The sequence below is a fragment of the Perca flavescens genome, chromosome 5 (genome assembly GCF_004354835.1).
Source record: "Perca flavescens isolate YP-PL-M2 chromosome 5, PFLA_1.0, whole genome shotgun sequence".
Classification (NCBI taxonomy): domain Eukaryota; kingdom Metazoa; phylum Chordata; class Actinopteri; order Perciformes; family Percidae; genus Perca; species Perca flavescens.
The window spans coordinates 25,767,379-25,780,612 of NC_041335.1; the positions used below are offsets into that span (position 1 = coordinate 25,767,379).

At 39.6% G+C, this 13,234-nt stretch overlaps 2 protein-coding genes across 2 annotated transcripts; both read right to left on the bottom strand.

The window, feature by feature from the left end:
* Nucleotides 1-1,832: 1,832 nt before the first annotated feature.
* Nucleotides 1,833-4,671, bottom strand: LOC114556031 (granzyme A-like). Its single transcript, XM_028578855.1, has 5 exons — nucleotides 4,573-4,671; nucleotides 4,246-4,381; nucleotides 3,677-3,815; nucleotides 2,404-2,679; nucleotides 1,833-2,290 (listed from the first exon to the last, which is right to left on the bottom strand). The coding sequence occupies exons 1-5, from the start codon at nucleotides 4,634-4,636 to the stop codon at nucleotides 2,132-2,134; spliced, it is 774 nt and encodes a 257-aa protein (XP_028434656.1). The 5' UTR covers nucleotides 4,637-4,671; the 3' UTR covers nucleotides 1,833-2,131.
* A 2,971-nt stretch (nucleotides 4,672-7,642) lies between these two features.
* Nucleotides 7,643-10,335, bottom strand: LOC114556011 (granzyme A-like). Its single transcript, XM_028578822.1, has 5 exons — nucleotides 10,194-10,335; nucleotides 9,861-9,996; nucleotides 9,494-9,632; nucleotides 8,234-8,503; nucleotides 7,643-8,120 (listed from the first exon to the last, which is right to left on the bottom strand). The coding sequence occupies exons 1-5, from the start codon at nucleotides 10,255-10,257 to the stop codon at nucleotides 7,962-7,964; spliced, it is 768 nt and encodes a 255-aa protein (XP_028434623.1). The 5' UTR covers nucleotides 10,258-10,335; the 3' UTR covers nucleotides 7,643-7,961.
* Between the last annotated feature and the right edge of the window lie 2,899 nt (nucleotides 10,336-13,234).

A 13,234-nucleotide genomic window follows, 5' to 3' on the forward strand; every position in this document is an offset into this window, starting at 1 on the left:
GGAATAATAAGCATCACACCCAATTCTGTTGAGAAGTTTGTACCAGTACATATGTATTTTTCTTCATTTATGAGACATTAGGCAGAACAACTTAAAGTGCTCATATTATGCTAATTTTCAGGTTCATACTTATATTTAGAGGTTGTACCAGAATAGGTTTATGTGGTTTAAATTTCAAAGTAACTTAAAGCGCTCATATTATGCAAATTTTCAGGTTCATACTTATATTTAGAGGTTGTACCAGAATAGGTTTATGTGGTTTAAATTTCAAAAAACACCATATTTTTGTTGTACTGCACATTGCTGCAGCTCCTCTTTTCACCCTGTGTGTTGAGCTCTCTGATTTAGCTACAGAGTGAGGCATCTCAATTCTGTTCCATCTTTGTTGGGAGTCGCAAATGCGCAGTAAGTACTGCTAGCTTGTCAGTTGCAGAGGGAGGGCCATGCTAACAGCTAGGCGAGCATTATAACGTGTGTTGCAAAGTGACGCATGTTTGTCACGGAAGTAAAGGCTGGACTACAATTGAGCTGTTTGGAGCATTCTGTGAACAGTGTTTTCTGTTGGAGATGGTAAGTCCCTTTGGGGTGGACTTTGGGATTTTTTCACTTTGTAAACCTATAACGTGCACAAAAAGATATATAACACAATAAAGCAAAGGGGGAAAGCCAAAAAGCACAATATGAGCACTTTAACCCGTTTGACAAGTAATAGAGTAACGAAATAGGACTGGTTTTGATCTTAAAACATGTGATGGAAAGAGTTGCAGTACTTTTAGGCTTTTATTTGTGATTACGGTATGCAGTGGCGGAAAGTAACTAAGTACATTTACTCAAGTATTGTGCTTAAGTACAATTTTAGGTACTTGGACTTTACTTGAGTATTTCTATTTTATGCTAGTTTATACTTCTACTCCACTACATCTCAGAGGCAAATACTTTATTCAACAATATCACTTTATTTGACAGCTTTAGTTACGTTTAGTAGATTATTAAAACAAAACATAATCAACTAATAAATGATGATGTCAGATGACAGACCTTATTTTTTAGTTTTAGCTGAGTGAAATTATCTTGACCACCAGCTGAGTGAAATGTAAATGACTGCACCACTAACTACAGCAGAGAGCACCACCTAGTGATGTAGCATGAGAACTGAGCATCAGGGCCCCATTTACAGTAAGTCCCAGGTCTAAAGACTGGCTGGGTGTATACATGTGTAATTAGTAGGCCAAGCATGCTTTTGTGATAAACCCACAAGAATTTAAAGTGTGGAGCAAATATTGCAGGGAGACAAATGGGCTCTTTAAGCTCACAGGAATGAAAGACAACAACAGTATTTAAGATAAGACAGACTAAGGAGCTGATGATTAATCATTCCAAAAATGTTACTGTGCCAACTTTGATTACAGTGGCAAACATTTCCTTATCCTGGATGTGGACATGTTTGATGTGTGTTTCATTGTCTCCTTTAGTATTGAATAAAGGCACTTATGCAACAATCATGCAACCTTTTGCTCATTTCCTGTAGGGGGGGTCTTAAGATACAACATGTGAATGTGTCTCTTGTGGTCTGGTCTGAGTAAGTACACGATCAGCAAGCTCTTTTTTTCTCTTTACGGTTCAGAACTTCATGTTCTGAGTTGACATTACAATCTCTGTATCATGCGGGAAGTGTAACATCTACAGATGACCTAAAGAGCATGAAGAAAGAAAAACACAACAAAAACGTGCTCTCATGTTTACTGAGACATCCAAGGATTTTAATTTGAACACTGATCTCACACAATCTGAAACCAGAGAACTGAAACACAAATCTGTGATGCCATGAAGGTGTGAAAATATGAGTTACTGTAATGAGGATGCCTTGTGAAAGACCCAATAGTACAAATAAAACTAAATCAATAGGTTTGTCTCTGCCCTTAAAACAGTAGAAAATGTAATTTTCAAGCAGTAATATTATGGATTAAAATGAGCAAATACTGAGGCCTGCCCAAGAATAAACCTTCATCACAAAATCTTTCCACAAGACTTTAGCTGAGGATAAAGTAAATGGAACATAAAGTAAATAGAGAGATGTGGTTTAAATGGTTAACATGGTCAAGAACACTGAATGATTAACAGGGAAGTCTCATTATATTTCAGACTTTTTCATTGCTGTTTTTATCCAATTTAGTTGTTTTTCTGAGAGAAAAGAGTACACTCCAGGCTTTTTTATCAGGCCACACTTCTTTCCAAATGAAGTGACACCAACGAGCACTCCATTGCACAGCAGTGGTCCTCCTGAGTCACCCTAAAGAATAAATACACAACATGTAATTTTTAGGCAAATACATAGCAGTGAAGATTGTGACAGGCTGTTTACTTCCTGCACAAAAAAAAGAAAAGAAAATGTACAGTACGTACCTGACAAGTATCAGCACTCTTTTTGCCATCTGATCCAGCACATATCATGCTGCTAGTGATAACAGGTTTAAGGCCGTAGTATTCACGAGAGTTGCACTTCACTCTGTCAATCACAGTCACATTGACAGACATCAGGACATCCGACCCTGTCTTGGCAACGTTGTTTGTTTTTCCCCATCCAGCCACAAGACAGTTGGTGCCAGCTGCTGGATCTTTGACGGTGTTACCCAACTTGAGAACTTTCACTGTCTTGGTTTGCTTCACCGGTTTGTCCAGCTGAAATTTAAAAAAGGATTTATTGATGCTGACTATCTGTACATTGCCTTCAGCACTAGTCACGGCACAAGAAAAGTAGGTTTCCATGAATGCGTGTCACAATGTCTGCCTCAGCTGTTTTCATGTTACTCAGTAAGTCTCAAGCCACATCTCACTTCCCCCAGGCCCATGCATTTCCAAAGATCTCTCTAGACTTGCAATCCTCCATCCATCTACCAAATGCCCTCAGATCTTTCCACCAGTCATTCTCTCATTCACCTGCTCAGCTGTTTCCACTTTCCCATCAGCCCTCCAGTATATAACCAGCCCTTTTCCACTCATATGCCTGATCGGCTCCTGTTTTCCCTGTTACCTGTTCCTTGATTATGACCTGTTGCCTTTGCCTGTCCCTGACCAGCTCACCTGTCGAGCCCATCCTGGATTTGTTTGACTGTCTCAAAATAGGACAGACTGAAAGCTTGTATTCTTTTTCTTATGTATTTTCTTTTGTATGTGTGCTCTTTCTTTGTTTAAATCTTTTGTACAGTTTACCATGTACTTGTCATTCATATACTGTACTTACAGCAGCCTATTACTGCTTGTAAAGATCTTTCCACTTTCACTAAATGTACTGTATCGAATATAATGCTTCTATTGGACACTCATGTTAAAACATTTTTAAAAGAACTCATAGCTATACAGACATTAGAGGGCAGATTGTCAAGTCACTTTGATTTGATTTTGGATATTGTCCACATTTGGAGGGAACTGATAAGCTATTAAGATAAGCAGCTGCCTGACTTTGCATTGGCAATAATTTGATTTAGAGCAAATTTGGTTTGCGGTTTGGCATCTTTCTTTCCTGCCGAAACATATTTAAAAAGCAAATATTGAGTTCAAACAAAATGCTCCAAATATGTTTCTCAATCATCTTGAACCACTTTCCTAGATTGCAGATTGTTGCATCTTTGCTTCTTGTAATTCACTACTGGTTACTGGTTACTACTGGTTACCGTACCTTGACCAGCATAAGGTCATTGACCTTATCTGTTGCATCATAGCAGGGATGAGGAACAAGGCGCTTAACCTTGCGGACCTGCGTGGAATCTTTTTTCATTTCTTTGATGGAGTGCACCCCCAGAGACACATTTTTAATGCTGCAAGAGCAGGAAACACAATGTGTTATTAGTTCACATGGACTAGAGTTTAACAGGCAAGAGTGCATAAATGAATGCTAAAATGATCACTTTATCACAACTGCGTCATGTGCATTATCACATATAATGCCAGGATAGTGTTTTTACGAGTAGTATCATACTGTATATTGTATATTATTTTCTTGTTTTACCATGAATAATATTGTGGAAACTAGTAACAAAATGTGCTGTGTTGAAATTCACTGAAACTACATCAGTTAATGAACTGTTTTTCTCTTTTGATGGTTGATGCATGTTTGTTTCTTAGATTCTTTGTGAAAATTAAAAAAGTTGTCATGAAATAAAAAAGTTACAAGGCTGGTTTCTTGAAGTGAGTGATTTGTGCATATTCTGAAATTTGACAATTTTAGAAATGTTTGTATGTTCTTACTTAACACAGTGGGCAGCAGTCAGGACCCATGTTGGATCGATCAGGATCCCTCCACAATATGGACTCTCCATCCAAGCCATGAAAGGCAGCGAGTGGGGCTGCACTTCTTTCCCACCAATAATCTCAGAACCATGACCTAAAACAGAATACACTCAGTTAATCAATTTAACAAAAAAAGTAGCTACATCAATTAGTCAATAAGTGATCACTCTTTACCGGCTGCACTGTAAGTATGTAGCATTACTTTTGGCATTACTCAGCATGTTTACATGAATCAGCAAGATATCACAAAGGAAATTACTGGGATATAAAAAACATGTTACTCACTTGACTGGACAATGAGGAGGACCACACAAGCGATAAAAACGCTGAACTCCCTCGGAAAGACCATTTCTTCTTATCTCTCTGTTTGATGTGATGCTCTGAAACCCACCTTGATGCACACATGTCTTTATGTGTTCAGCTTGAAGGATGTGGTCTTACCATGGAAATGCAAGTCAGCACAATGAATGCAAGCATGACATGAGAAATGATGTGTCCAATCTACATTTAGAAGCCTTGTGGTAACAGGTTTTGTCATTTCTCAGTCATCATACCACTTTTTTTTTCACTTATGTGATGCAGGTCACATCATCAGGGTGCAGACGGTTCAGTTGTCAAGCCTTTCAGCTACGCTTATGAGTGTGTGGTAATAATGCCATGTAATGATTCAGAGGAAATCATGAGAAAGTGGAACGTATGGGTTGATGTGGAAGCAGGCTGGTGGAGGTGAAAAATGAGAAAAAAATAAATCAGAGGAAGAGTTTACTGCTGGAAGAATTGGATGCTATATGTTTTGTGATCTTAAAGCAATAGTTGGACATTTTGGGTAATATGCTTATTCTCTTTCTTGTCAAGACTTAGATGAGAAGAATGATAAGACTCTCATGTCTGTCCATTAAATACTGTATTAGGCTACAGTACATTTAGCTTAGCTTAGCACATAGACTACATACACTGGCTCTGTCTAAAGGTAACAATCTGACTACCAGCACCTCGAAAGCTTACTAATTAATATGTTATACAGTATATTGGTTGTTTTTAATCTGTACAAACACTGAAATGTAAACCCAACTATTTCCACGCTTTTTCTTGGCCAGGCAAAGTACCTTTTGAGCCTGTTGAAATCCACCTTTCTTTGTTTTTTGCCTATTTGCCATACCCAAAGGGAAAAGCTTATAACAGAAGAACTGCAAGGACAAACGCATGTATGAGGCTGCATTTGAAAATGAAACTCTTCTAGTTTCTAAAAAAAAAAAAAACATGTTTAGCATGTGATAAAAAAATACACTACATCATGTTCAAACTTGGTTCAAAACAAATTTTTGGTCCAGGTTTATACAATCCAGTTTTAATAAAAATAACTGTTACATGCTTTATGCAACGCTAAAACACCACACAGACCTTCTACATCTTATTAACAACACCTGCATACATTTTCAGACCTCTAGGCCTAACCTTATGGGAGCTAGGGAGTTTTTAGTATGTGGTGTCACTGCACTGGTGTCCCAAAAACTCTCTGAAACCTCTTTAAGTGAGCAAATTGTGCTGTTAAGCACTTCTGTGACATTGGCAAAAAAACATACTACCACGTTCAGATTACTATAAATCCTTTTTACATTCATTCAAATGTTGCTGATCATATTATTTTCTCACGAAACAAAACAGGCTCTGAGAGGATGGACGCCGTTGGAAAGGGAATTTGATTGGCTGCTGTGCCAACTTTGATTACAGTGGCAAACATTTCCTTATCCTGGATGTGGACATGTTTGATGTGTGTTTCATTATCTCCTTTAGCATTGAATAAAGGCACTTATGCAACAATCATGCAACCTTTTGCTCATTTCCTGTAGGGGCAGTCTTAAGATACAACATGTGAATGTGTCTCTTGTGGTCTGGTCTGAGTAAGTACACGATCAGCAAGCTCTTTTTTTCTCTTTACGGTTCAGAACTTCATGTTCTGAGTTGACATTACAGTCTCTGTATCATGCAGGAAGTGTAACATCTACAGATGACCTAAAGAGCATGAAGAAAGAAAAACACAACAAAAACGTGCTCTCATGTTTACTGAGACATCAAAGGATTTTAATTTGAACACTGATCTCACACAACCTGAAACCAGAGAACTGAAACACAAATCTTTGATGCCATGAAGGTGTGAAAATAGGAGTTACTGTAACGAGGATGCCTTGTGAGAGACCCAATAGTACAAATAAAACTAAATCAATATGTATGTCTCTGCCCTTAAAGGTCCCATGACATGCTGCTCTTTGGATGCTTTTATATAGGCCTTAGTGGTCCCCTAATACTGTATCTGAAGTCTCTTTCCTGAAATTCAGCCTTGGTGCAGAATTACAGCCACTAGAGCCAGTCCCACAATGAGCCTTTCTTAGGATGTGCCATTTCTGTGTCTGAAGCTATTGAGGAGGAAAGAGGGGGGCAAGGTGGAGGGTGGGGGTGTGGCCTTGACCAACTGCCACTTTGCTTGTTTGAAAGCCATGATGTCTCTCTCTCATGGGTGGGCCAAATTCTCTGGGCGGGCAAAGCAGAGAAAGGGGAGGTAACCTTCCAGATTGGCCCATCTGAGCTTTCATTTTCTCAAAGGCAGAGCAGGATTAACCTGACTCTGCCAGATGGATTGCTTCGCATTTGCTCGGCATATCCCTCTAGGAACTTTCCGTTGGAGAACTTTTGGGAAGGGGCGGAAATACTGGTTAGCTGATTGGATGAACCATCTGTCTATCACCTATGTTGGTGATAGACGGGCCAAATCAACCAATCAGATCCACGAAGTGTAGGAAAATACAACCACAAGCCCGCCCCTGCTGCTGCAGGCAAAGCATAGCTCGTTAGCTCAGCATGCAAACATGTGGGTAAAGGATATTTGCCGTTTGTGTAACGAGAATTTAGGAATAAAAGGCACCATTTCAGGTTCACGGACCATATTCCAAAAGAAGGATCCAAGAGAAAAAAAGCATTAGCGAGCGGCTACCGCTGTCTGAAAATACTGGTTAGCTGATTGGATAAACCATCTGTCTATCACCACCTAACCCATCTCAAAACCAACGCTGATTGGCCCGGTCGTTTGGCTAACGGCTCCAAATTTTCTCTGCCTCAAGATGCCAGACTTATCTGCGAGTGGAAAACTGGAGCTCGCGAGATCAGGACGGTCTCACAAGGCTAGAGCAGGATACCCAGGGCTCGGTTTACACCTATCGCCATTTCCAGCCACTGGGGGACCATAGGCAGGCTGGGGGAATGCATATTAATGTTAAAAAACCTCATAAAGTGACATTTTCATACCATGGAACCTTTAAGACAGTAGAAAATGTAATTTTCAAGCAGTAATATTATGGATTAATATGAGCAAATACTGAGGCCTGCCCGAGAATAAACCTTCATCACAAAATCTTTCCACAAGACTTTAGCTGACGCCTCGATGTCAATTTAAGCTTCTGATGCAGGAAGTGGTAAATCTGTCGAGGTTGAAAAATAACACTTTGTGTTTTTCTTTCATCTTAAAAGAGATAGCTCTTTGGTGTACAGCATTATAATGTAAATGCCTTTCATATACTGGTATCAAATGAGGATGAAGTAAAAGGAGCATAAAGTACAAAGAGAGATGTGGTTTAAATGGTTAACATGGTCAAGAACCCTGAATAATTAATAGAGAAGTCTCATATTTCAGACTTTTTCATTGTTGTTTTGATCCATTTTAGTTGTTTCTCTGAGAGAAAAGAGTACACTCCAGGCTTTTCTTTGTCGCCACACTTCTTTCCAAATGAAGTGACACCAACGAGGGCTCCATTGCACAGCAGTGGTCCTCCTGAGTCACCCTAAAGAATAAATACACAACATGTCATTTTTAGGCAAATACATAGCAGTGAAGATTGTGACAGGCTGTTTACTTCCTGCACAAAAAAAAGAAAAGAAAATGTACAGTACGTACCTGACAAGTATCAGCACTCTTTTTGCCATCTGATCCAGCACATATCATGCTGCTAGTGATAACAGGTTTAAAGCCGTAGCATTCAGGAGAGTTGCACTTCACTCTGTCAATCACAGTCACATTGACAGACATCAGGACATCTGACATTTTCCCGTTGTTTGTTTTTCCCCATCCAGCCACAAGACAGTTGGTGCCAGCTGCTGGATCTTTGACGGTGTTACCCAACTTGAGAACTTTCACTGTGTTGGTTTGCTTCACTGGTTTGTCCAGCTGAAATTTAAAAAAACGATTTATTGATGCGGACTATCTGTACATTGCCTTCAGCACTAGTCACGGCACAAGAAAAGTAGGTTTCCATGAATGCGTGTCACAATGTCTGCCTCAGCTGTTTTCATGTTACTCAGTAAGTCTCAAGCCACATCTCACTTCCCCCAGGCCCATGCATTTCCAAAGATCTCTCTAGACTTGCAATCCTCCATCCATCTACCAAATGCCCTCAGATCTTTCCACCAGTCATTCTCTCATTCACCTGCTCAGCTGTTTCCACTTTCCCATCAGCCCTCCAGTATATAACCAGCCCTTTTCCACTCATATGCCTGATCGGCTCCTGTTTTCCCTTTTACCTGTTCCTTTATTATGACCTGTTGCCTTTGCCTGTCCCTGACCAGCTCACATGTCGAGCCCATCCTGGATTTGTTTGACTTTCTCAAAATAGGACAGACTGAAAGCTTGTATCCTTTTTCTTATGTATTTGTGCTCTCTTTGTTTAAATCTTTTGTACCTTTTACCATGTACTTGTCATTCATATACTGTACTTACAGCAGCCTATTACTGCTTGTAAAAATCTTTCCACTTTCACAAAATGTACTGTATTGAATGTAATGCTTCTATTGGACATTCAAAACATTTTTATTGTTATGGGTAAACAAAAATTCATAGCTATACAGACATTAGAGGGCAGATTGTCAAGTCACTTTGATTTTATTTTGGATATTGTCCACATTTGGAGGGAACTGATAATCTATTAAGATAAGCAGCTGCCTGACTTTGCATTGGCAATAATTTGATTTAGAGCAAATTTGGTTTGCGGTTTGGCAGCTTTCTTTCCTGCCTAAACATATTTAAAAAGCAAATATTGAGTTCAAACAAAATGCTCCAAATACAGTATGTTTCTCAATAATCTTGGCTGGATCTTCCACTTTCCTAGATTGCAGATTGTTGCATTTTTGCTTCTTAATGGTTACTTTAATGTCACCGTACCTTGAGCAGCATGAGGTCATTGACCTTATCTGTTGCATCATAGCAGGGATGAGGAACAAGGCGCTTAACCATGCGGACCTGTGTGGAATCTTTTTTCATTTCTTTGATGGAGTGCACCCCCAGAAACACCTTTTTAATGCTGCAAGAGCAGGAAACACAATGTGTTATTAGTTCACATGGACTAGAGTTTAACAGGCAAGAGTGCATAAATGAATGCTAAAATGATCACTGTATCACGATTGCGTCATGTGCATTATCACAAATAATGCCAGGATAATGCTTTTTTTCCCCTACCTGGTTTCTTCATGTGAGTGATTTGTGCATATTCTGAAATTTGACAATTTAAGAAATGTTTGTATGTTCTTACTTAACACAGTGGGCAGCAGTCAGGACCCATGTTGGATCGATCAGGATCCCTCCACAATATGGACTCTCCATCAAAGCCATGAAAGGCAGCGAGTGGGGCTGCACTTCTTTCCCACCAATAATCTCAGAACCATGACCTAAAAACAGAATACACTCAGTTAATCAATTTAACAAAAAAAGTAGCTACATCAATTAGTCAATAATTGAAAACACATCACTCTTTACCGGCTGCACTGTAAGTATGTAGCATTACTTTTAGCATTTCTCTGCATGTTTACATGAATCAGCAAGATATCACAAAATAAATTAACAATATAAAAAATATGTTACTCACTTGACTGGACAATGAGGAGGACCACACAAGCGATAAAAACGCTGAACTCCCTCGGAAAGACCATTTCTTCTTATCTCTCTGTTTGATGTGATGCTCTGAAACCCACCTCGATGCACGCATGTCTTTATGTGTTCAGCTCGAAGGATGTGGTCTTACCATGGAAATGCAAGTCAGCACAATGAATGCAAGCATGACATGAGAAATGATCCAATCATCAAAGTGTCCAAGCTACATTTAGAAGCCTTGTGGTAACAGGTTTTGTCATTTCTCAGTCATCATACCATTTTTTATTTTTTTACTTATGTGATGCAGGTCACATCATCAGGGTGCAGACGGTTCAGTTGTCAAGCCTTTCAGCTACGCTTATGAGTGTGTGGTAATAATGTTGTGTAATGATTCAGAGGAAATCATGAGAAAGTGAAACATATGGGTTGATTTGGCAGCAGGCCAAAGACCTGTAGGCCTAACCTTATGGGAGCTATGGAGTTTTTAGTATGTTGTACATTAGAAAAAAAACATACTACCGCATTCAGATTACTATAAATCCTTTTTGCATTCATTCAAACATTGCTGATCATATTATTTTCTCACAAAACAGGCTCTGGGAACATAGACAGTTAAATGTGACGCTGTAGATTTCCACGGAGACCAGTGAAGTCTATTAGAAGCACTTTTCCGGTGATGGCTGAGCTTTACTGCGTAGCCTACAACTGAGAGAGAAAACGTATATGTGACGTGAGCAACCTAATTTGTAAGTCTTCTGGTAGCTGTGCCAAGAGAAATCTCAATCATTCCAATCTTGCAGGGACAGAGAGCGTAGGTATATGTTAGGAGATAACATAGGCCCAAGCTAATTATTGCTAACTAAAATGCTAGTTAACATTAGTAATTAAACTTAAATAGCTAATGTAAGTTGAAACTGCCTGCAAGCGTCTCCTGTACTATACGGTAATTCCTCTACTATGCGACAGTAAGTCGCGTGGTTATGACACAATCGTTAACCTATTTTTACAAAAATGTCTGCTACGGGGCCATAACATGAGATACAAGGTAATAGAGCCGTTTATACACTGTCGTGTTTCTTTAGAAATAAACAATGGACAAATAAAGTCTTTAAACGCTTCAGATGTAAAGTGACACCAAAATGAATGGCAGTCAATTGGATGCTAACGGGGGGTGATGGCTTGTTGGCATCAAAATGGCTCCAAATGAGCTACGCTTTGTGGAATCTGGCTTACCTCCTTGGTTTCAGTGTACTGTGTAACTTTGACATTTGAATCTGATAATTAGAACAAGTACTAAAACAACCCCCAGCTTCTAGAAATGCATGAAGAGTTTATAAAGAAGAGAAAAACATTTAAGGGGAATTAAGAGTGGGCAACCTCAGCCTCCGGGCTGTGTTACCTAGGATGACTACTTGAAAACTGGTTTGGATGTGAAAGAAACGTGTTTATCAGAAGAACAAGTTTCTTATCAGAATTATGATTTGTGCACCTCTCATCACAGGTATTTCAGTGGGTAAGTGTCTGAAAAGTAAACTAATTGCAAACACCGCATGTAAATGGCATCTAGACTCTAAACAGTAGCAGTAAGGACACCCACTTATTTACAGTAGATTTGTAGATTGTTTTGCCCATTTACTTTATTTAACTATAGATATTTAGCAGAAATAATACCATGTTCACTAACTTAGTTCAGCAGATTTTGATGGGAATGTTATTAGTTTTTCCGGTATTTAATTATAAACCTAAACATTGACCAAATTTACATTTTGGCCTGATGGTGGTGCTAGAGGAAAAGTCAGAGGACCACCAAAGTTGTTACAGTTCATCCCGAGGGTGACATGAATGTCTATTTTAAATTTCACGGCAATCCATACAATAGCTGTTGAGATACACTGAACAAAATCATACAAACTGTCAGAAACCGTCTCAGGGAAGCTCATCTGCATGCTTGTTGTCCTCATCGGGGCCTCAACCTGACTGCAGTTTGTTGTCATAACCGACATGAGTGGGCAAATGCTCACATTCGATGGCGTCTGGCACTTTGGAGAGGTGTTCTCTTCCTGGATGAATCCTGGTTTTCACTGTACAGGGCAGACGGCAGTCGTGTGGGTGAGCGGTTTGCTGATGTCAACGTTGTGGATCGAGTGGCCCATGGTGGTGGTGGGGTTATGGTATGGGCAAGCGTATGTTATTGACAATGAACACAGGTGCATTTTATTGATGGCATTTTGAATGCACAGAGATACCGTGACGAGATCCTGAGGCCCATTGTTGTGCCATTCATCCACGACCATCACCTCATGTTGCCCCGTAGCAGACATTTTTGTAAAATGCTTGCATGTTGCAACACAATTCCTGGAAGCTGAAAACATCCCAGTTCTTGCATGGCCAGCATACTCACCGGACATGTCACCCATTAAGCATGTTTGGGATGCTCTGGATTGACGTATACGACAGCGTGTTCCAGGTCCTGCCAATATCCAGCAACTTTGCGCAGCCATTGAAGAGGAGTCAACAACAACACACCACAACAACAACAACCACAATCAACAACATGATCAACTCTATGCAAAGGAGATGTGTTGCACTGCGTGAGGCAAATGGTGGTCACACCAGATACTGATTGGTAAAACTGCACATTTTTAGAGTGGCCTTTTATTGTGGCCAGTCTAAGGCACACCTGTAAAATAATCATGCTGCCTAATCAGCATCTTGATATGCCACACCTGTGAGGTGGATGGATTTTCTCGGCAAAGGAGAAGTACCCACTAACACAGATTTAGACAGATTTGTGAACAATATTGTAAAGAGAAATAGGCCTTTTGAGTACATAGAAAAAGTCTTAGATCTTTGAGTTCAGCTCATGTGTTTATAATTTTGTTCAGTATATTTCAGTCTGGACCAAAGTGGTGGACCAACCCACCAACGAACAGACAACTACACTAGTGTAGCATCATTTGCAGGGATTATCCTAATCAATATTTAGTTTGATTTAATTGACATCCATATCGTGCAACCTGCACAAGGCCGAGTACT

What these genes read in the sequence shown, in the direction of transcription:
- LOC114556031 (XM_028578855.1), bottom strand. Translation starts at nt 4,636, where the DNA reads ATGGTCTTTCCGAGGGAGTTCAGCGTTTTTATCGCTTGTGTGGTCCTC. An exon ending in CCTCCTCATTGTCCAGTCAA is followed by an intron (nt 4,382 to 4,572) that starts GTGAGTAACATG and finishes ATTCTGTTTTAG; the next exon opens with GTCATGGTTCTGAGATTATT. An exon ending in ACTGCTGCCCACTGTGTTAA is followed by an intron (nt 3,816 to 4,245) that starts GTAAGAACATAC and finishes CTGCTCTTGCAG; the next exon opens with CATTAAAAATGTGTCTCTGG.
- LOC114556011 (XM_028578822.1), bottom strand. Translation starts at nt 10,257, where the DNA reads ATGGTCTTTCCGAGGGAGTTCAGCGTTTTTATCGCTTGTGTGGTCCTC. An exon ending in CCTCCTCATTGTCCAGTCAA is followed by an intron (nt 9,997 to 10,193) that starts GTGAGTAACATA and finishes TTCTGTTTTTAG; the next exon opens with GTCATGGTTCTGAGATTATT. An exon ending in AGAGTGCTGATACTTGTCAG is followed by an intron (nt 8,121 to 8,233) that starts GTACGTACTGTA and finishes TTTATTCTTTAG; the next exon opens with GGTGACTCAGGAGGACCACT.